Here is a 21,549-nt window from a genome sequence, read left to right as displayed (position 1 = left end):
TCTTAAACAGTGATGTAGCATTTTCATATTCTGATTAGAAAAAGTTAGAGGAAATTGATCTTTATATATTATTGCCTATTGCAGAAACATCCATTTTTTATTTAATATTGCCTTAAGTACAAATAGCCAAGCAATTGCCACCTAAATTAGAGGCTTTCTGAAGTTTAGAGACTCAGTAAGAAAATATGAAATGCAAGTATAAAAGTTTTTTTTTAATAACTAAAATGAGCTTATGCATTAGTGAGTCTTGATATTACTGAGTTGGCATATTTTAGCTATTCATTTTGGCTGGAATTTTTTTTTTTTTTTTGGAGCGTTGGGGGAACAGCTGACCTGTATGGAGATCCAAATCCTTGACCTTAGTGTTACACCATGCTCTAACCAACTGAGCTAACTGGCCAGGCCTTGACTTTATTTAGCCTACTTAGGTTACATTTGTCAAAGTAACTTTAAGTTGATGACATATATACACACACACACACACACACACACAAAATATATATAAAAATGTATCAAAGATTTATGTAACTCATTAATGGGAGAGCCAGAGGTAGTAAACCTGACTCAGAATAATTCAAGAAACTGAATATAAGTAGGCATTGAAGAAAAAATGTTGGGATAAAACTGCTGTACACACAAAAAAAAAGAATAAAAACTGAAAAAACAAAACACTGCTGTACACAAAGTGTTAACGTAGCAGGCCTGACTGCTTATCCTTAGACCCTCTTTACAAGGTTGGCCTTTGGCTGGCATATGGGAACTTGGATTTCAGGGGGCTTCCATCATTCCAGGAATAAAAAGCTCATTAAGCCTAAACTGTATCAACAATATGGTTTGTGCTGAACACCTGCTTTCCTTCTGGGAGTCTAGTATGTGCCAGGCAGAATGCCTGTGTGACCATCTCCCAGTAAAAACCCTGTGCACTGAGTGAGTCTGTAACAAGCTTCCCTCCTGGGCAGCATTTCACATGTGCAGTTACAACTCGGAGAATTAATCTCATCTTGTTTGACTCCACTAGGATAGGCGTCTTGGAAGCTTGCACCTAGTTTTCCTGGACTTCACACCATGTACCTTTTTCCTCTGTGGAGTATGCATAACGCAAATGTACTTCACAGGTCTTGGTTTTCCAAAGCCTTGCAGTTTCAAATATTGACCTTGCAAAGGACAGGAAATTTTCCCCAGGCTATAGTTTCTGTTGTAAGATAAAGAATTGTAACACAGCAAGGTTGCTGGCTCAAAGACAGGTTACTGATTGTTAAGTAAAGATACTGGGAAATTGCTTTAAGAAGAGAATGTTTGCTAAAATCAAGCTTTTGTTGCAAACTACATGATGGAAGGTCACCTTGCGTGTCTTACTGAATGTTACCAGCTTCTATTGTTAAACTTTTTAAACTGTACTTAGAAAAAACCCCACCTGTGTTCTCTTCCTGTAACTTCCTGGTCTGGAGAATAAATGCAGGAAGAGAACCCCAATTTGTGGTTAATTTCCCAAATGGAAGAAATGTCTCTCTCTTGAGGGTTCTGGGAGATGAACCCCTTTTTGTGGCTTATCACTTCTGGGAAGAGATGGGCTTTGAGTAATCTTTGGCAGCTCTGTCACCCAGGGGCAAAGGGGTGACAAATCCATGGGAAGCAAAGCAACATTCCTTTGCTGATTTTATTTTGTATCCTTTCATTGTAATAAATTATAGCTATGATGAGTCCTGTGAGTCCTCCTAGCAATTATTCAAATGTAGGGGTGATCTTGGAGACCTCCTATACAAATATAAAACTGGTAAATGTCTTAAAGGCAATTAAACTGTAATCCATGGATTATCTTTCATACTGGACAAAAATCACTTAAAAAGATACAAATCACCTGTGTGTGCCACAAGTGCTGGAGTGGGTTGATAGAGGATGACACTGGCTACTCAAGGGCCTATTTTGCCCAGACATTGCTAGGCATGAGGCTTAGAAAGATGAAGTGGAAAGAGTTTCAACCCATGAGAGTTTTCGGGGGTTAAACATAATTATAATAAACATTATTAGAGAGTCATAGTATGTACAAGAGTACTTCAAAAAGTTCGTAGAAAGATTCGTGTTATCTTTTAGTTCTATTTTTTTCACGAACTTTTTAAAGAATCCTCATGTAGAGGTAGTAAAGCATAGTGTTTAAGGGCAGAGACTCATGCTTGGGTTTGGATCCTGGCTTGCCATTTATTAATTCCGTGACTTCGAGCAATTTACTCAACCTCTCTGAGCTTCAATTTCCTTATCTGTGACATATCATAAACCTAGATAATAGAATATAAGGATTAAATAGGCACAACGCATTTGGAACAATAACACGTAGAAGACCCTTTTTTGCTTTTGTGTTTATTTCATACAGAATACAGTCCAGTGAGAGACTGATGGACACAAATAATCCACGGTTGTCTAGAAAAGGAAGTGGAGCCCAAGCAAGAGCATTTTTAAGTGCTCACTTGCTCTCCTTAGAATGCCTCCAGTCTACTCCCTGATAACCCATGAAACCATTAACCCATTAATCCACAAATGGATTAATCCATTCAGGAGAGCATAGCGCTCACAATCCAATCACGTCTTAAAGGCCCCACCTTTCAAATATCATAGTTGGATTTTCCACTCTTAACACTGCTACAATGGGGGTCAAGCTTTAGTGAGTTTGGGGGAACATTCAAACCACAGCAACGGGTCATGTCACTGATTATTACTTAAAATAATGCAGAAGGTCCAAAGGATAAGGCACTCGGACTGCTGGCTGTTCATGTATTTTACACATCACTGAAGGCATGGCAGGGAGTGCTTTCAGAAAAAGCTTTGGGAAAAACAAAAAATACTAAAGGAATTAACAATGTGCACTAAATCTCATGGAATTTAAATATATCTTTTTAAGAGTCCCTTTAAATACAGCTCCAAAGTAACAGTTTAGAAATAATTGTGTAGTATGTATAACTTGCTTTGATTTAAAAAAAAAAAAAAAAAAAAAGTAACGCTTTAGTATATTTAGAGAATATCCCTAGAAAAATGCAGGCAATTTTTTAAACCAAATGTATCTTTTGAGGAAAATATCCTTTCCCATTTTGGCTTCCCCTTTTCCTGGGCTCTCAGGTTTTTGCTGATAGATAAATGTTCTTCTGCTAAAAAAGAAGCTCACATGTCAGTTTCTCTGAATCCTGTCCTGACTCATCCCCATTTCTCTTTTCCAAGAGCTTTGTTGCTGGGGCCTCTGCGCTCTCTCCTGAACAGCACTCTTGTCTACATCTTTTTGATAGAACTTACTGCTTTGAAATTCTCAGCTTATATGCCCGCCTCCCTCTCTCCAAGGACTATTGGTGAGGAGGTTGGTTTTGATCTTGTTTATCCTTAGACATCTCCGTAGTTAAGCTACATCAGCTCCTTTGCTGGCTCCTCCTCCTAGCCCACCTGACAAGTTAACATTCCCTTGAGTTCTGGCCTTGGCAATCTTTTCATGCTACTTACCTATTCACCTTGAGCACCCTCACCCATGTTCATGGTTTTAACAACTACCTGTATGCAGATGATTCAAGTACATTTCTACAATAGACATTTTTCTCTTGAGCTCCGGACCCATAAAACCAACTGCCTAATGAACTGGGATGGACCGTGGGCCTCCCAAATGCAGTAAGCCCAGGTTTTATTATCTTTCCCCCTTTCTGTGCCTCCCCACTTACAGTGAATGGCACCACCATTATTTCTGTTATGCAAGTCAGACTTGTGAGTCATTCTGATGGTCTCTTTTTCCTTCATCCAAATCAGATCTGATGTTTCTCCTTCCCTATGAGAAAGCTTGAACTCTTTCGCACAACACATAAGTCCATGCAAAGCTGGTAAATGTATAACAACTGGCTTTTGGGGGGGTGGGGGGCAGGGGGTGGAGTCCTGGTTTGTGGCATTTGCCACCATTCGTGGCATAAATACTCTCCTCGTGGCTGGTTTCAAACTACCACTGATGGATTTTGGACATGGCTGGCACCATTGTGCACACAATAAGCACCAGCACGAAATAGCCCCCAGCCTCGTCTTCCACTCCGACACCAAGCCCCTTCCCCTCTTCCCTTCACAAGAAGCCTCCTGACTTAGAAACAACTTTCCCGCTTCTGCATGGGTGCAGTCCTCCACCCAGTTACATCAGCCTAATGGTCCCTCCCCGCCGTACATTCCGCACCCAAAAGCTAATATAAACTCTCACAAACCCATTGTTGGGGCTGTCCACCATTTTCAGGGCAGCCCCGGGCTGTCCATTTTGAGCACAGCCCGGCAGATTTCTTTCTGTAATAAAGCTTGAATGGTACCCGGCATCTCGGCTCACTTTCTTTCAACCACCATGACATCTCTGAATACGAAGCCGGGAAGAAATGCCCAGTAGCACACCATTACATAGTATTTTCCCCATATTGCAACAATAAACAGAAATAGCCTCAAGAACATAGGTACTAGTAAAGTATAGCAAAATAAATTAGGAAATGATTCTTTTTGAAGATTTAACCCTTTTTTGTAATATATTTAAGTGTAAGTTAATATAATTTAATTGCTAATATTGGCTGAGTTTAATAACTGGCTCTCAAAATTCCTGAAAATTTAACCATGGGCACTTGCTTTCTGATCTCGAGCCTGCCTGACATTCCGGCCTCATTTTTCTTTCTGTGTGTCTCTTCCCTTTAATCCTATGCTTTTTTGATTCTAGAACATTTTCACCTTCTTAAATAAACCGCCTTTGTTAGCAACATTCTCTACCTCTCCTGCTTCATCCCATCCACCTGGCAAACACCAACTCATCGTTCAAGACTAAAAGCCACCTATCTCATTTATAAACTTCTTCCTTAATTCCCTAACCTCTTCCTTTAGGTATAATTGTACCAACCTCAGTACCTTATGCATGTTAGCATGACATTCAGTTGGCATTGTTGTTTTACATGTTTGATTTGCTACTAGACTAAATTGCCATGTCTCATTCATTTTTGTATCTCAGATATATAACACAGGCCCTTAAAAAAAGTTCTTGAAAAAATTAAGTATAATGCTAATAGGTACTCAGTAAATGCAGGATTGAACAAATTTATACTGTCATCTGCTCCTCCCCCCCAACACCCCTCCCTTGAAGGATCAAGCATTTTTCTCTTTAAAGACTTCCTCTGGATTTCTGAACTCTCTAATCTATGCCTTTCTGTGGCCCCTCTTTGCCACTGTATCCTCTCCAGAATCATGGGTTCAATCATTCTTTAAAGCACACAGTTATTCTGTTACATGGGAGGGAATCTTTGGGTACAGAAGATCTGCAAAATAGGAAAAAAAAAAAAAAAAAAAAGGAAGGCAAACTTACATCTTTAGAATTGCTTCTAGCTTTGTACATCAAACCAACGTCTTCCTTAAAGCAATTCCAGCCATGGAGAAAGTTACATGGTTTTGTTTGGACCTCTGTTCCTTTAGTCCCGGATTGGAACTGACTTTATTGCTAGTACCCAAGGTGCAACTACTGACTTCCATAATTCTACTGACGATTTCCCTGCTCAAAGCTCTTCCCCTAAGCTCTGAGTCTCTGGAGACAGTTCTGCTTTTTCAGCTGATGATTCCGTGCAGCATCCAGATCTGTGTTAGCTGTTCCCTCGTCTTTCTAAACCTACTTCTCTCCTACAAACTCCTGGTTGTTCTCGCACAACGCCCTGTCTTTCACAGAGTTCTCTCTCCCAGGCCTTCAACTATTGACCACCAAGTCTTTTCTCAGGCAAACCACCCACATATCTACTAAGTAATTAAATTTCATTAGTCCAGGCCCCTGCCAGCAGGAGATTTTTCTCAATACATGTATTATTTGAGGAGTCATTTCCTGCTAGCTTCTAATCAACATCCCACAGGGACAAAGATTGCCATCCCATGTACTTGAATTGCTGTATCTAATGTGCTTGACTCAATTTATCAATCAGTTCTACAGGCAAGAATTATATTTTATTTCTCTCCAGTCAGGAGAGACACTGTTAAGCTCTCAATAAGTATATGCTCAGTGAAGAAATGACAAAACAAACGACCAAAAATCCCCACAAATATTTGGGTATTTTTCTCATGAAAAGTACCCTGAGACCTACACAACACCAATGAGACTCAATCTCTACCTGCAAGTGACTTACACTCTAGGAGGACAAACTACCAAGCCCTTTAGCTGTTATAAAAATTTCAGCCCAACTTAGATCTAATGATTTCTTTTGAGGTCTTGTTTGCTCATGCCACAGACACTATGTCACTTGTGCCTTCATGGTCCTTAATTGAAATAAACAGATGAAGTCTTTATATTCTATCAAAGTCTTTCACTCCAAGAATTCTTAATGCATTGAGTTTTATTTAATATATAAAATTTGCTCTTATTGTCTTTTGGTTAAAAATAGCGTTAAATAGATATATCCCCTGCCTGAATAAGTCAAACTGAGTCACAGCAGTTTCCCACCAAAGTGGAAGTTTCTGGATGAAGTTGGGCTGGCAGCAGAACAAGTGAATGAATGCAGCTCTCAGTCCCTCCCCTCCTGTCCTTCCAGACACCTGTCTCCTTAGGGCAGAAGAAAGTGGTTCGGCTACCCCTGACAGATGGACAATTGGCAGAATGGACCCTCCCACAGGCCCTCATTCCCCTGTGCAGCTGCAGGCTGCCCTTGTGCACAATCCGCCTCCCCAGAGGAGGGGAAAGAATTGTGCGGCTGAGAAAGAAGCTCTCAGTGGGAGGGAGGCAGGCGGTCTGGATTTTTGGAGGGCTCCTAGCAACGGCCCTGGTTTGACCCTCGTCAGCCACAAGAAAATCAAATCACGGTGCCATTCTTTCAGGCGCGAGGCAGCATCAGACACCAAACGTCAAGGCAGGCTTCCTCCCTGCCAGTTAATTGCCTGCTCTTTCCGACCTCAAGGTTTCTGCCTTTGCAAAGTGCTGCTGAGAGGGGGGAGGGAACGCCTCGCACCCGTCCCCCTTGCTGCCTGGGGGTTCAGGCTTGAGCGTGAGTCCTGGATAGGCGGGATCGAGGCGGGGGAGGTTCCAGCCCCCCTGCACCGGCCGAGGCTTTATTCTAGAGTCGCTGGCGCGTGGCTGCGTTTTTCTTTCCCGTGTGTAGGTGAAACCCCATTGACTTCATTGGCTCCTTGATTTAAACCACGCCCGGATTTCTGCCCGCTTCGCTGCTGCTGCGGGGCCCGGCCGCCCAGCCCCAGCCCAGCCCCGTTTGCAGGGAGCCCGGGGGCTGCTGCTGCTGCTGCTATTGTGTGGATGCCGCGCGGGTCCTCTCTTCTCTTCCAGAGATGGCTAACAGGGGCCCGAGCTACGGCTTAAGCCGAGAGGTGCAGGAGAAGATCGAGCAGAAATATGACGCCGACCTGGAGAACAAGCTGGTGGACTGGATCATCCTGCAGTGCGCCGAGGACATAGAGCATCCGCCCCCCGGCAGGGCCCATTTTCAGAAATGGTTGATGGACGGGACGGTAAGGCCGGCAGCGATCTTGGTTGCTGGGGTGGGGAGCAGAGAAACCCTCCAGGGCCTTTTCTTTTATCGTGAGGCTGGGAGGAGCTGCTGTTGCTAAGCCGTGTCTCACTGGGAGGCGATGGGAATGCCTTTATTTCTTTTGGGTTGGAAGAATTGGGCTCCCTGCACAATTCCCTAGCTTCTGAAGGGATTCTCCACCCATCCGAGCATCACAGCTCCCTTCTCAGTTGTCGGTAAATTCGAGGCCCTTCTGATTTTTCCAGTAAGAATAGAGATAAGTACTTCCTTGTGATCTCCCCAGGCTTCCTGGTTCATCAGATCTTCTGAAGCCATGTCTTCCCCCAGGGGGATAGGTTGGTTACACTGTAAAACAAAGGAAGCGGGGTGGGGGGCACTAGCTACCTTCCATTCTTCCCAGAGTCATGCTCCCTGCAGGTGCTCAATGTCTGCTGAATGGATGGGTTCTCCTGAGCCTGAAGGGAGCCCTTACCCGATAACTGCTGTTCTGACCAGACACTCCTTCCTGCCTTGTTAGAGGGGGTTGATGGGGGTTTGAGAACTGCAGGCTCTGCTGATTCAGACAAGCCCATCTTTTCCCCGCAGGCTGTGATTTACTGTTACATAATGGCTATGCCACGCTCCCGTTGGGTTGCCTAGGGCTTGGGTTATAGGTATCTGGGAAAAGGGTTCCCAGTTTGGTTCTTTTACACATCATTAACACATATGGGATGAGTTATTGAAGCCTGATTCTGATCAGCCTTTTGATAAAAGAGATAATATTAGATTCTGTCATTTGACAACCCCCACCCCCACCCTTGGGAGCCACTAACTCATCCCTCCCTTTGAAAGTCTGGAATCACGTCATCACCTCACATCATTCCCTATCTGTAAACATTCTTTCTGTCACCCAGAAAAAGGAAGGGAGGAGCAAGGAGGGAATGGGGCTCCCCAGCTACAGGACTCTCTGCAGTCAGGAGCAGCCCTGGGAATGTGGTTGTCTGGGTATTTGGGGTTCAGTATGGGAGCCTGGCCACACAGTCCTGAGCCCATGCCTTCCTGAGTCCCATTACTTGCTCTTACCCAAACCTGGATGAGCTGTGCCCTGTGGGGGCAGGATTCACTTCCCATTCGAGACCTCTAAATACAAAGGGAAACAATGATTCTGTCTCCCCTTCACCCGTCAGGTCCTGTGCAAGCTGATAAACAGTTTATACCCACCGGGACAAGAGCCCATTCCCAAGATCTCAGAATCAAAGATGGCTTTTAAGCAGATGGAGCAGATCTCCCAGTTCCTAAAGGCTGCGGAGATCTATGGCGTCAGGACCACTGACATTTTTCAGACGGTGGATCTATGGGAAGGTAAACAGCCCTCCTGCCTTTAGGGTTGTTCTCTCCTCCCCATCCCCTTTGCCTCACTTCTTTGTGAAGACGCTCACAGTGTTTTCCCTGTGCCTGCGGGTGTGTGTGTGTGTGTGTGTGTATGTGTGTGGGGGAGGTGTTCTTAGTGTCATCCTGGGGGCACTGTTAGCCTCTCTCTTTGTGATGTTCTATTAAAAGGGGTGCCCTCCTTAAAGGAATGGACACCCTGAGGACAGGGCAAGGGACCTCAGCAAACTCATGCATAAACAGAAGCCTCAACGGAGAGGAAGCTAAAATGGTTACATGGGTGCCTTTCATTCCTGTTACCTCCCCCCATAACAAATCATAGCTACTAGAAGAGAAGCGAAGCAAGGAGCGTGCGCTTCTGACTCACCAGCAGCAAGGCTGATACACAAAGCCGTGTGGTGCTATTTGTTATCCAATCTGAGGAACAATCAGCACTTCAATCTTTTATTAAACAATTATCTGGGAACTTGGTGACTATACCTTCCAGATATGTATTCTTCTCAGAGAGTGTGACAAATGATTTTCTTTCACATTTGTGAATTGACTTGACAAGGATCAAATCACATTTCTGGACATAATTTAACAATCACTATTACTGGGGAAAATGATGTGAATGGAGACACTGCCAGAGAATTTGGGACCTATGGTCATGGTGCCTAGTGTCCCCTTTAGAGAAAATGCCCATCCACACAACTGTGCTCCTCCTGCTCCACTAGGCCTGCCTGAGGCACTGAGAGACTCAGCCTAGTCCACCCAGGACTGCTGATTGACTCTCACATGTCATGGTCACTGGCTGTCATAAGAGCCCAACCAGTAGGACCCCCCAGGGCAGTAACCCAATTGGCTCTGCTGACAGTGAGAATGGGGTAACTTTCCTCTGATCAAGACATGGTGTTTTAAGGGGTATTCAGATGGTGGTTGAAATAGATTTCTAGTAGAGGACCATTCTACTAAACAACTTATAAAGAAACAATTACTTCCTTAATCCTCACAATTACCTCCTTAAATCTCTGTGTCAGGCAGAGAGCTGGCATTTTATATTTCCCCCATAAATGAGTAGTTAAAATCCTAAGATGCCAAGGACTTTACCTTGTGTTTTGCCATTGCTTAGTAACTCAGATACAGGCCATTGGACTTCATGGACGCTTGCCTCCAAATCCCCATCTATTGTCATAGTTGAGACTTGATCCCTGCTTCCTGGATCAAAACTATGCTTTTCCCCAGCTAATCAAGATAGCTACTACTTATTGACATTTCCTGTGCAGTAGGCATTGTATGAGTGCTTTACTGCATAATGCCAATCAATTCTCCTAACAATCCTATGAGGTGTTTTTAATTTCTCCATTCACAGACGATGAAACTGAAGCTTGCCTGTGGTTACTTGAGTCCATCAGATAGTTAGTAATTGGCACAGGTAGGACCAAACCCAGGCTCTCTGATGCCAAAGAAAAGGGCTTTAACGAGGCTGCCAGGCTGTTCTTCAGCCGAGGCTTAGTTTTCTTCACGTACACCATGCGTGTGCTGTTGAGTCATAACAGTGATAGCTGAAGAGGGTGGAGAGGAGGAGGAGGAGGAGGAGCAGGAGGAGGACAACTCCGGGATGTGTGGGACAGAGGATCGGGGAGTTAGTGTGAATGGAAGGGACCCTGGTGAGGCCCCCCAGATGCAGGAAGTACGGAGGAGGAGGAAGAAACTGGGAGGTCTGTGGCAGGTGGGGATCCCAAGGAAGCATTCCTGTCTTTATGTTTCTGAGGGTGTTTTACCTGCCCTTCTTCCTTTTCCAAAGACCATGAAGGTGAAATCTACTCCTAGAAGTACTTGCAGCAAGTGGGAGGGGTGTAGGGAGCAATGGCTTCTGATGAACAGAGTAGCAGAGGTCTACACCACCTGCCCCGGTCCTGTGTGTTAGATCCCTCCTAAGGAAGAGGAAGGCTAGCAGGGGTGAGTGTGACTGCAGTAGCCTGAGATAGGACAGCAGACAGGTCAGCTCCAGGGCAGGATAATGCTCCTAGAAACGGGGAACAAGACAGACACTGAGGGTCCCAAACCCAGGTCAGAAGATAGGAAATAAGGAAAGAGATCTCCTCCAAGCATGCTGGGTCTGACTGGTAGCAGGAAGGACTACAGGTAGGTCATGCAAGAGGTAGAGTTGAGCAGGAGAGCTGGCAATAGGAAAAGAGGATGCTCAGGAGTTTCCAAATAGCCCTAGAGGCCCCAGGACCTGGTGGTCCCCTCCATGGAAAGAAAACTGAGGTTCAGGGAGATTCATCATGAGTTGGAGGGGATATTAGATATTCCCCAAGATTAGTGTCTGAAGCTCAGGCCACATCTGGTTACCATACCATGGAGCATGAGGTGGAAAAACCCAGAAAAGGGGGAGGGGTGGAAGAAGGGAAGTACCCGGGCTGTGGGCTGGGGGCTGGGCGCATGGGCCAAGCCAGCAGGGCTGGGGTCCTTTCTGCGAAAGGTGGGTGTTGCTTGTGAGTTTTGGGATGAGTAAGCTGGAGTGAAAGCAGGGCAGGGTGGGTATGTGTTTATGTGTCCGTGAAGGTGTACATGTTTGTATACACAGCTATTGGGCTTGCCGTTGCTTTGCTTAGTCCCACATTCTCCCTACTATTCTATACCCCAGCTGTGGTTTCAATGTTGTCCTCACATTTCAGTTTACTCCCATTAATTGCTAATTCTCCGCACTGTGGTTGTGGTGGCTGTGGCTGCTGTGCATCCAGCTCTCCTTGTGTGAGTATTTCTCCTTCTCTGCAAGCATTTCATGCTCGACAGCTTTCAGTCCCATCTCCCTGGCTCAGGGTCTTCACCCCCAGCAGGGCCCTGCTTGCCCACTGCTACTCAGTGACTCTCCATGCTGCTATTAAGGTTGCAGACTAGTAAAGCTGCAGGAGCCCAGGCTGCCCGATGCCTTCTCGTTTAGGCTTCAATTATTTATACAAGCAGAGACCCCAGATGTACCCACTTAAACCCCTTTTAGATGAAATGTTTTGAATGGACTCAGGACAATCAGAATACAAGATTAAGGGCTTTAAAAAGGAACCCAAGGTTGAATGGTTCAGAAAACAACCCAATCACAAGAACAGAACGTTGTAGACAAAGCTACTGAAGTTCCCCTGGGGGGAAGCTGGAGTGCTCAGTTCCTTTCAGTGATGGGAAAGAAGTGAGGGCAACTTAGAGGAATGAAAGGGGACTGGGGCAGTCTTTATCTTGGATGAGAGAAGGTGAATGGTCTGGCAGTTACTTTCAAATTCACCGTGGGTGCCTGGAAAGGAGAGGAGGGGTGGGGCCCTCTGAGCTGTCCATGACTCCGAGGAGATTACACTGTAGGTAAGACTTCAGCCTCTTTTCTGTGGACAGAAAGGAGGGAGGGAGAAAGAAAGCGAGAAGGGGAGATGTGTGTGTAAGAGAGACAGAACACACGAGGACAAGTGTGCTTGTCTACTATCTGGACAGAAAGACTACAATGAATGTTTGTCCTGGAAGGTATTACAGTGGAGTGTAGGCTCCTGAGTCAGATATTAGACTGCCTGGTTCAAACCTCTGCTCCACCACTTGTCAGTTCACTTCTCTAAGCCTTGATTTTCTTAGCTGTAAAATGGAGACAATAGTACCTCTTTCACAAGGTTGCTAAGGACAGTAAATGAGATAACGCATTAGAAGTGCTTAGCATGGTGCCTGGCAGTAGTAGGGGGAAAGTAGTGTTGGCAGTGTGGAAATTATTCTTGTCATTGGTCTGTCCTTTCTAAGAGTAATAGAAAACGGGGCAAGGAGCAAGGCTAGCCAGGCACACATCTGTCCTGGAACAGATGGACTTTGTTCATGGCCACACACAGGAGCTGATGCGGTTTCCTGGATGACCTTTGCCTTTTCTGCCATCTGTGGAGCCTCCACTGGCCATTCTCTAACACAGAGGGGCCAGCGTTAGGGGTCATTTTATTGAATTTATTCCCCTCTGTGGTCACTACTCTCCTGATCTCTTTCCTCAGAATACATTGCTTTGCCAATTCCACACCCAGAAGACCCTGATAGAGTGGAAAGAGCATGAGTTTTGGAGTCAGGTAGATGAGTGAAACCCTGTCTTTAGCTACATCCTAGCTGTGTGACCTTAAGAGCCTCAGTTCCTTTCTCTGTAAACAGTTCTAATCCTTACAAGAACCGTTGTAGAGATCTTGTAAGGATTAAATGTGTAAAATGCCTAGCATAGTGCCTGGCTACCAGACACCTAATAAATGTTGGTTTCTCTTCCTCTACTATTCATCCATCAGCAGCTGACCTTTTCGGTTTATTTGTATAACCGCTTGGCGAATATTAGACATGCAGAATTTCTAGAATGTCAGAGCAGACCAGACTCAGATCAGTCGATCTGATTACTCTTCTCAGCAGTCCTACTAATGAGGATCCTGGGCACACTTTTTTTTCATGCCTGTTCCCCTCTGACGACCAGGAGTTAGGTGTGGTTTACATAGGAAGGGGAGTGCCTGGAAGGCCCAAATAGATCCTCTGGGGACATGTTACTATATGTGTCATTCCTCAACAGCAAGAGCGGAAGAGACTTTTCACCCAGTTTGAGAGCTATTTGGGGATATTGTAAGGTACCTGTAATGACTTGAAACATCACAGCTGCTGCTACTTGAAGCCTCCATTCTTATGAGAGCAGCTGTCACTTCATTTACTCCAAGTGCTGCCGACAATTGTATTTGGTAGGTTTTTCCTTTCACAATGGTTCTCAAACTCCAGCATGCATCAGAATCACCTGGGAGGCTCAATTAAACCACAGATTGCAGGGTCCCAACTCCAGAGTTTCTGAGGTATTGTCTGGAGTGAGGCCCAGGCATTCACATTCCTCACTGGTTTGCAGGTGATGCTGACTCCGCTGGTCTGGGAGCCCCACACTGAGAACCGCTGTCCTACAGAGTTTCTCCTTCCTCAGGTCAGGGAGGCAAGCAACAAAAAATTCATAAACCCACAGAGCAAACCCAGTCTACCCTCTGACACTTCGCTCTTGACTACTGCAGTATTTTCTTTACCTTGAGTGGAGAATTGGGGGCTGTGGTTCAGTTATTATTCAGGAAAATAAGAAATAGTGTCTTCTTCCACTGCTTGCTTTCTCTGTAAGTCCCAGAAAGATGAAAAAAGCCAGTATTCCAAGAGCTGCAAGGCTGAGTTAAGACTAACATAAAACAAGAATAGCTCTGAAACAAAGAATTTTGTTAAGACTCACTTTTAGTATTAAAAGTTGAAATAGAGTGTCCAACTTGACGTTACCCAACCAAATGACTTCCTCTTGCCTTTTTTCTTTCTCTTTATCCTTCTCATTTATGGTATCTTACCAAAGACTTGCATAAGATCTCAGAAGTAACAGAAAAAGGTAAGAGAGCAAAACCCTTGTTGAAGTATCTTTATGGCAATAACATTCAAATTTTACCATTACCATTTAACATTCAAATTAAGAATCCCCTGTAAGGTTGAGTCCTTATAATGCAGAACCCCTAGCCCCACTCCCCAAAGATTATAACTTGGTAGTTTGGGGTGCAGGACCACACTTGGGGTAACATTACTTTGTAATAATGTAAGAAACAGGGAACACTCTATTGTCAAGTAAAAGTGTCAGTTGCTAACTGAGACCCTCTCTGAAAAGGCTTGCCAGGGGAGAGAGAAGTCTACCATGTCACCAGCTCTTTTCTGTTGTTGTTTTGAAAGTAATTTTAGGTTATCAGCAAAATTGAGAGGAAGGGATGCAGATCCTTCCCATATGCCCTCTGTCCCCACACATGCATAGCCTTCCCCATTATCAATATCCCCTACTGGAGTGGTACATTTGTTACAATTGATAAACCTACATTGATACATCATGATCACCCAAAATACATAGTTTACATTAGCGTTCACTCTTGTTGTACATTCTATGGGTTTAAATAAATGTATAATGACACGTGTCTAACATTATTGTATCAGAGGATTTTCACTGCTATCAAAGTCCTCTGTGCTCTGCCTATTCATCCCTTCCCGCCCCCAACCCTTAGCACTGATCTTTTCCCTGTCTCCATAGTTTTGCCTTTTTCAGAATGTTATAAAGTTGAAATCATGCAGTATGTAGCCTTTTCAGATTCCACCAGCGCTTTTCTAAAACTTCAAGTCTAATGTTGGCTTCCTCCCATGATAGAGGGCTAGAAGAGTCCAGGTAGCCCAATTAAAATTCTGAGCTGTCAGTATAAATCGGGCTCCTCCTCTTTCATGTGTCACTTCTTTCTTATGGTCAGTGGTCTGTTCTTAGATCACCACCACAACTTGGTCTCATTTTTGTTATCCCTGCATCCAGAAAATTTCCAACACCTGGTCGGTCTCTCATTTAGAACCGCTCTTCTTTGCTTGGGGAAGAATGGCCTTTTGCAGTGGTTTTCAAGCTGACTTGAAGAGCCCCATGTATCCAGTGAAGTATCCTGGGGTGGCTTTCAGGGAGCAAAGCAGTTCCAAGCTGCCTGAGATCTGGGCTGACTCCCAATTTGGATCAGAGCCCTTCTAATGACCAGTGTTACTCTCTGACTTTGTGGAAAATATCGCTGAAGGAAGGAGTTATTGCTTAACAAATACTACTTAGTGCTTACTACATGCCAGACATTGTGATTTTCTAAAAATTGAAAACCAAAGAGCAGTGCTTGCCTGTCCATCTGGCTGCATCAGAATCATCTCAGAAGACTGCCCCAGAATCTGAAAATTTAAGATCCTCAAGTAATTTTTCTTTTCAATTCTTATGATAATTTTAATCAGTCCACATTGAAGTGGACACATATTCCAGTGTTGCTATAAATTACATCGTTTGCATAGGCCATTTTTTTCCAAGTGTCTGTTTATAAAAACCACACTTCCCCCTTTTCTCTCACATAAGATGGTACAAGCAGGAGAGACAGCACAAAATGTCTGTACAGAGCTATGTCTACTGATTACACTCTTTCAGTAATAAAATCAAGCATTTTACCTTTACTCAGATCAAAGTTGTAACAATGGCATTATTAACTTTTTTGTGCACATTAGCAATGAACCTTCATATTCACAGACAAATTCCTCATTGAGTTGTCCCTGAAGGAGCTCTTAAAAGAGAATACTTACAAACTGGCTGCTGGAATTTCCTGTATTTCAATCTCATTTACTTCAGATGATATTCCTATTTACTTTTAGGACACTTCATTTTTTTTTATTTTTTAAATGTATCAATATACAATGTAGTTGGTTTTCATGTCCCTTTACCAATTCCTCCTTTTCCCCCTCCCTCAAGATCCTCAAGTAATTCTAATGATCATTTTAGTCTGGAAGTCTCCCATGGAGACTGGAAGAAACCCATGTTTCTCAAATTTGCCTGATGATACGAATCACCTAAGGGAGCTTATTAAAATTACAGACTCCCAAGACTTGTCAAATTGGTCTTTCAGGGAAAGACCTCAAAATTTATATTTTTAAAGAGATGCCCCTCTACCACCCAGCTCCCATAAATGAGCTGAGAAGCTTGGGAAACCTTGCTCTGAAGCAGACTGTGTATGGCTGTTTTTTATACTTGTACAATTTTGAAGGCTTTGTAACTAGGTGGATGTTATACTTGGTTGTGGTACAAACAGTTGGCTTTGGTTATTTTATACTCGGTACACTTCACAGATCTTCGTTAATCTCCCTACTCCTTTATGCATTTAAATTTGACCCCCAGTTACAGAAATCAGCATCCACAAGTGGCCCCAATTCCTTCCACATGACTTCCAGCCAGTAGTACTTAATCTGGGCTTCTGAACTGGCAAGAGAGGTGAGGCTGGAATCTTGTCAGCCTGAGTGCTGGAATCTTCACAAGGAACCTCTGTTAGAAAACACACTAGACATGACAAGAAAATGAGCTAGACATGAACTGGTTACAGAATGCAGATTTCTGGTTATAACATTATTTAGAATCTTGACAGTAATGAACTTGGTCAGCACAATGGTAGGGAGGTTCCAACTGCTTTTTGTTGTTTTAATCTTATTTGGGGGTCAGCCTGTGGCTCACTTGGGAGAGTGCGGGGCTGATAACACCAAGGCCATGGGTTTGGATCCCACATAGGGATGGCCGGTTTGCTCACTGGGTGAGCATGGTGCTGACAACACCAAGTCAAGGGTTAAGATCCCCTTACCGGTCATCTTTAAAAAAATAAAATAAAATAAAATAATAATTAAAAAAATCTTATTTGGGTGAAGATGTGGAGAAATTATTCCAGACAAAAACACGCAAAGTTTTTAAGTACTGTATCCACCCCCACCCCCACCCCTCCTGGTGCATTCCCTCTGGCCTGGCGCTGAAGCCACTGCAGCCCCTTCAGATCATCCCCATCACTGGCTCCTGCTGAGGGACATGCTTCCCCATCCAGCCTGCAAGGAGGTGCCACGGGACATGGTGGTGTGGCGTGGTGGACTGTGGGTTTTGCATCCAGACCCATCTGAGCTAGAGCTGGGCTCTGGTTTCCTGTGTGGGTGACTCGGCATGTTATTAACCTCCCTGAGTTAGTTTTCCCATCTGTACATGGGTAGGAGTAATCTCCATTCCATGGGGTTGAGACCATACATAATAAAGCGTCTAGCCTATAATTTATATTAAATCTCTTGCCTTGGGACCTTTCTTTCTTCATTTCAAAATTTTTTTTGTTTTTACTGCTGGCCAGTATGGGAATCAGAACCCTTGACCTTGGTGTTATTAACACTATGCTCTGAGTTAACTGGCCGGCCCTACCTTGGGACCTTTGTTAAGGAAAAAATTTCCCATTTGTTCCTCTCCAGCTTCTTCTGCCCCACAATCACTTCCTTTTCCACTCTCCTGGGAGGAAGGTCAGGTTGTACTGATAGTTCCAAGTTCCTGGTATCTTACCCTTGCCTGCGCTTCTGTCCTTCCTGGGCTCATGCAGTACATTAATTAGCTAGCTACTTGAGGAGGCTGGTTCTGTGGCTTAACAAAGCTGCTTCTTCACCCTTACTCCAGGGTGGTACCTGTGGCTAAGCTGCTGGACTTCGCATCCCCACGTTCTGAACACATGAGACCAGCTCTTTCCAACCACCAGAAACAGACTTCCTGTGTGCTCTTTGTACAGAGTCAGTGATGTATCCTAACCTAAGCCTTCCTGTGCTTAATCGTTGCTCTAGGTTCTCTTAATGGCTCGCTACTGAAGAGCAAACCCTCTCCATATCTCTCTCTAGAATGATCCTTCAGAACATCAGTACTGCAGTGACAATTACAAAAACGCTTTTTATCTGTGGAAGACCAGTGGCACTGTAACAGCCGTTCCTGTGTTTCCTCTCTTTTAATTCTTAGTATTCCTTATGTCCTCCCCTTCCATCTGCTGCCCAGAAACTCCATTCTCCACCACCCCAGCTGTTCCTGGAATCGGGGGACTTTCCACTGAGAGCATTTCATCCCTGTGTTCATCAACCAGTCTCAGTGGGCCTCAGGGTCCAGGCGATCACCCTGTGGTTAGCGAGGCAGGTGCGGGCAGAGGAGAGAGGTGCACTCACTCTCCTCTTTGAATAAATGCACATCCTGAACAGGACTTCCTCTGAAAGCCTTAATTGTTTATTTTATTACAGTTCTTACTCCATTCTCACTTTCCATCTGCCTTTCTTCTGTAATTCTGTATTCCCCTGTGACTGAGCAGCAGCGGCCAGACCGGAGAAACCGCAGATGGCCCACCCCGTCTAAAGAGAGCCTTTTACTATTTTCCCTTAACTTCCACAGCTCCCCACCAGGCTGAATTCTGCCTTTCCTTTTAACCTCTGCCTTTGTGCTTTTGCACTCCACACTGGTGACTTGTGTGGGCTTTTGATCTGGTTCTAAATTGCAGGCTACCCACATAGTAGTGTCCTTCCCACATAGTAGTATCCTTCCCAGTCCAGGACACATAGTAGTATCCTTCCCAGTCCAGGACACGCCAGTCACCTGGAAGGGAGGAAAGGAGGAAGGATGGGACGAGCAGGCTGCCTTGCAGGGCCCAGTTGCCTTCTCATGGGCTAGGGTCCCCGGGCTCCTCAGGCACAGCACCCCCCACCCCATGTGCAGGGGCCACCCACACACCTCTCTCCCTTGCTCTCGTCTTTCTGCCACACCAGCTAGTTATTTATTGTCTCCATTTAGCTCCTTTCAGGCAGCACAAAACAAAGGGCCTATCATTTGTGTCACATGCGTGCTTTCTGTGTTGATTTGCTGTTCTTTATTCGTCAGGCATCAGCCCAAAGAGCCAAGTGGATACTCAATTTGATGCACATGAATGATTTTAGACCCTTCTAACCCAGATAAAATAAAAGAGAGAAGCCACCTGAGGTTTGGCACAGAATTATTCCAACCAGCCAACTTCTCTCCAGTTTCCTTTGCCCTTTCTAGTCCTAAGGAGAATCCTTTTCTACAGACCACTATGTCAGCCCACCTACACGACCCCCCTTACCACAGCTTGCAGAACCCACCAAGGCAAGGTCCTCTGCTTAAGGAAGGGACCTACCTGTATCTGAGCTGCCAAGTGTTTGGAATGTTTTATTCGCACTGCAACTATGAATGGATTAGAAACTGGGTGTCTCTGGTACGTACCACACAGAGAATAAGTAGCCAGGTTATCTTTTGTCCCTTTCAGAGAAGTTTGGGTATGGCTGCCTTAGGGCCACTTTGGGAAGTGTTTGATAGCATGTCCCCCTTGAACGTGGTCATACACAGCCTCCTCTCAGAACTTCCCTTGTGAGTGTCCAACTGTATCCTCCCAGAATTCCTTGGTTCCTGATGCACGCTTGGCTTTAATCTCTTGGTTGGCTTCCAGGGAAGGACATGGCAGCCGTGCAGAGGACCCTGATGGCTCTAGGCAGCGTTGCAGTCACCAAGGATGATGGCTGCTACCGGGGAGAGCCATCCTGGTTTCACAGGTAAAAGTCCCTTCCCTGCCTCATGGAGCTGAGGATGATTTTAAACAGAGAGAGGATCTGAAGCCTTGGAGCTCTCCAGAGGCTGTTTGTATACAAAGTCCCTAGGAACAAGCATTCCTGCCCTACGACTGAGTCCCTCAGGAAAGACCCATGCTGCCATTCAGGCCAACATCCTACCAGGGCAGAAATAGCTGGACCTGTCTTACTCAACACCTGGATCCTCCGATCTGCCCAGCTTCCCTTTCTCCTGAGGCTCAGCAGCACTACATGGCCTCTCTCAGAGGCAGCTTGATGTCTGAACTTGGTCTTATTATGATCCAAGTATCCCTGAGCCTCCCTTCCCTTCTCCTTCCCTTCCCCTCTTTTTATCTTTTTGCACTTAATGAAGGGTCAATATGTCCTGTTTGCCTGCCACAGTCCTGGCTGATACCTGTTTCCCAGTGTATTTATTAATAGCACCCTCTTGCACTCTCAAAAGTGTCCTAGTCTGGATGATAAGTTGTGATAAATTATGTGGTTATCTCAGTAAAGGGCCTTTTCCTAAAGTGTTTTTGTGGTGGTAGATGAAAAGAAAAGAGCACCTTGTAGCAGATAATTGATTATTCATTTTCCTGATCCCCTTTTCTCCGTGACAGTTATGAAAAAGGTACCAGGTTGTGTCATTTTAATTGAACTTGGTCTGAGAACATCCTAGATACTGGCCAGTTGAAACCCTGGTTTTAGTCCCAGCATTATTAGTGACCTACCATGGTCTATATGGCTGCAAAACCAGAATTATTTACTATCTGGCTTTTTACCAAAGTTTGCCGACCTCTGATCTAGAGTAAAAAATTTCCTCTCATTAATTCTTAGGTCCTGCAGGTCTAAAATGGAGCATTAATTGTTGGCCCTTTATAGGGAGGGGTAGAATGGGATTAATGACATGCTTTGTAAGAAGAGCTGACTTTAATTTTCATAAGGCTCTGAGGTAGCTGTGAGAGAGAGGGTGAGAAGCTACAGATGGCCTACAGAGATGGCCTAAAGTGGAGGAGGCAGAAGGGTTAGTTATAACACCAAGGTCAAGGGTTGGGATCCCCATACTGGCCAGCTGCCAAAAAAAAAAGTGGTGGAAGAAGTGAGAGGAAGAAAGGAAGAAAGCTGGGAGTGAGTTCCCTGAGAGGCTGACACTGAATCTGCTGTCTTCTTTGCTGGAAATTCTGGAAAACAGTTGGGCTTCTAAAAGGCGGAGCTCATGCCTCCTGGTAGGGCCATAGCTCTAGGTAGGGCATGCTGTTCTATTTGGTGACCCCTAGTAGAGCCTGTCCACCTGCAACTCTTGGAAAGGGTTTGAAAACTGCCATAGTGACGTTATTTCATCTCGCTCCCCCTGTGCAGGAAAGCCCAGCAGAATCGGAGAGGATTTTCAGAGGAGCAGCTTCGCCAGGGACAGAACGTAATCGGCCTGCAAATGGGCAGCAACAAGGGAGCCTCCCAGGCGGGCATGACCGGGTACGGGATGCCCAGGCAGATCATGTGAGATGCCGCACGCGCCTGCCCCTGGCAGAGAGGACGGACGCTCTGCACCAAGGTCTCTGTGAAAAAGAAATAGTTAGTCACCTTCTGACCTTCTCCTCTTTCTCAAAGCCTCCTGTCCCTGGTTTTTGCAAGTGCTGCCTTTCTGCTGAGAATCCATGTTGCCTACTGCTGCCACCTTCTGTTCATTTAGAACTATGCAAAGACTCCGCTTCCTCTTCCTGAGCTCCTTCTTTGCCCTAAAGTCTTCGTTTATTTG

General features: G+C 44.9%; 1 protein-coding gene across 1 annotated transcript; it reads left to right on the top strand.

The window, feature by feature from the left end:
• Positions 1-7,293: 7,293 nt before the first annotated feature.
• TAGLN3 (transgelin 3) lies at positions 7,294-21,294 on the top strand. Its single transcript, XM_063074902.1, has 4 exons — positions 7,294-7,473; positions 8,660-8,834; positions 19,676-19,778; positions 21,153-21,294. Exons 1-4 carry the CDS (start codon positions 7,294-7,296, stop codon positions 21,292-21,294), a joined length of 600 nt encoding a protein of 199 aa, XP_062930972.1.
• The last annotated feature ends 255 nt before the right edge of the window (positions 21,295-21,549 follow it).

Source organism: Cynocephalus volans, chromosome 1, assembly GCF_027409185.1.
Source record: "Cynocephalus volans isolate mCynVol1 chromosome 1, mCynVol1.pri, whole genome shotgun sequence".
Taxonomy (NCBI): Eukaryota; Metazoa; Chordata; class Mammalia; order Dermoptera; family Cynocephalidae; genus Cynocephalus; species Cynocephalus volans.
This window is presented reverse-complemented; position numbering and strand designations above follow the sequence as displayed.

Bases quoted from the DNA above. Each gene is read 5' to 3' on its own strand.
- TAGLN3 (XM_063074902.1), top strand. From the start codon at position 7,294: ATGGCTAACAGGGGCCCGAGCTACGGCTTAAGCCGAGAGGTGCAGGAG. The intron at 7,474-8,659 runs GTAAGGCCGGCA...TTCACCCGTCAG, and splicing joins AATGGTTGATGGACGGGACG to GTCCTGTGCAAGCTGATAAA. The intron at 19,779-21,152 runs GTAAAAGTCCCT...CCCCCTGTGCAG, and splicing joins GAGCCATCCTGGTTTCACAG to GAAAGCCCAGCAGAATCGGA.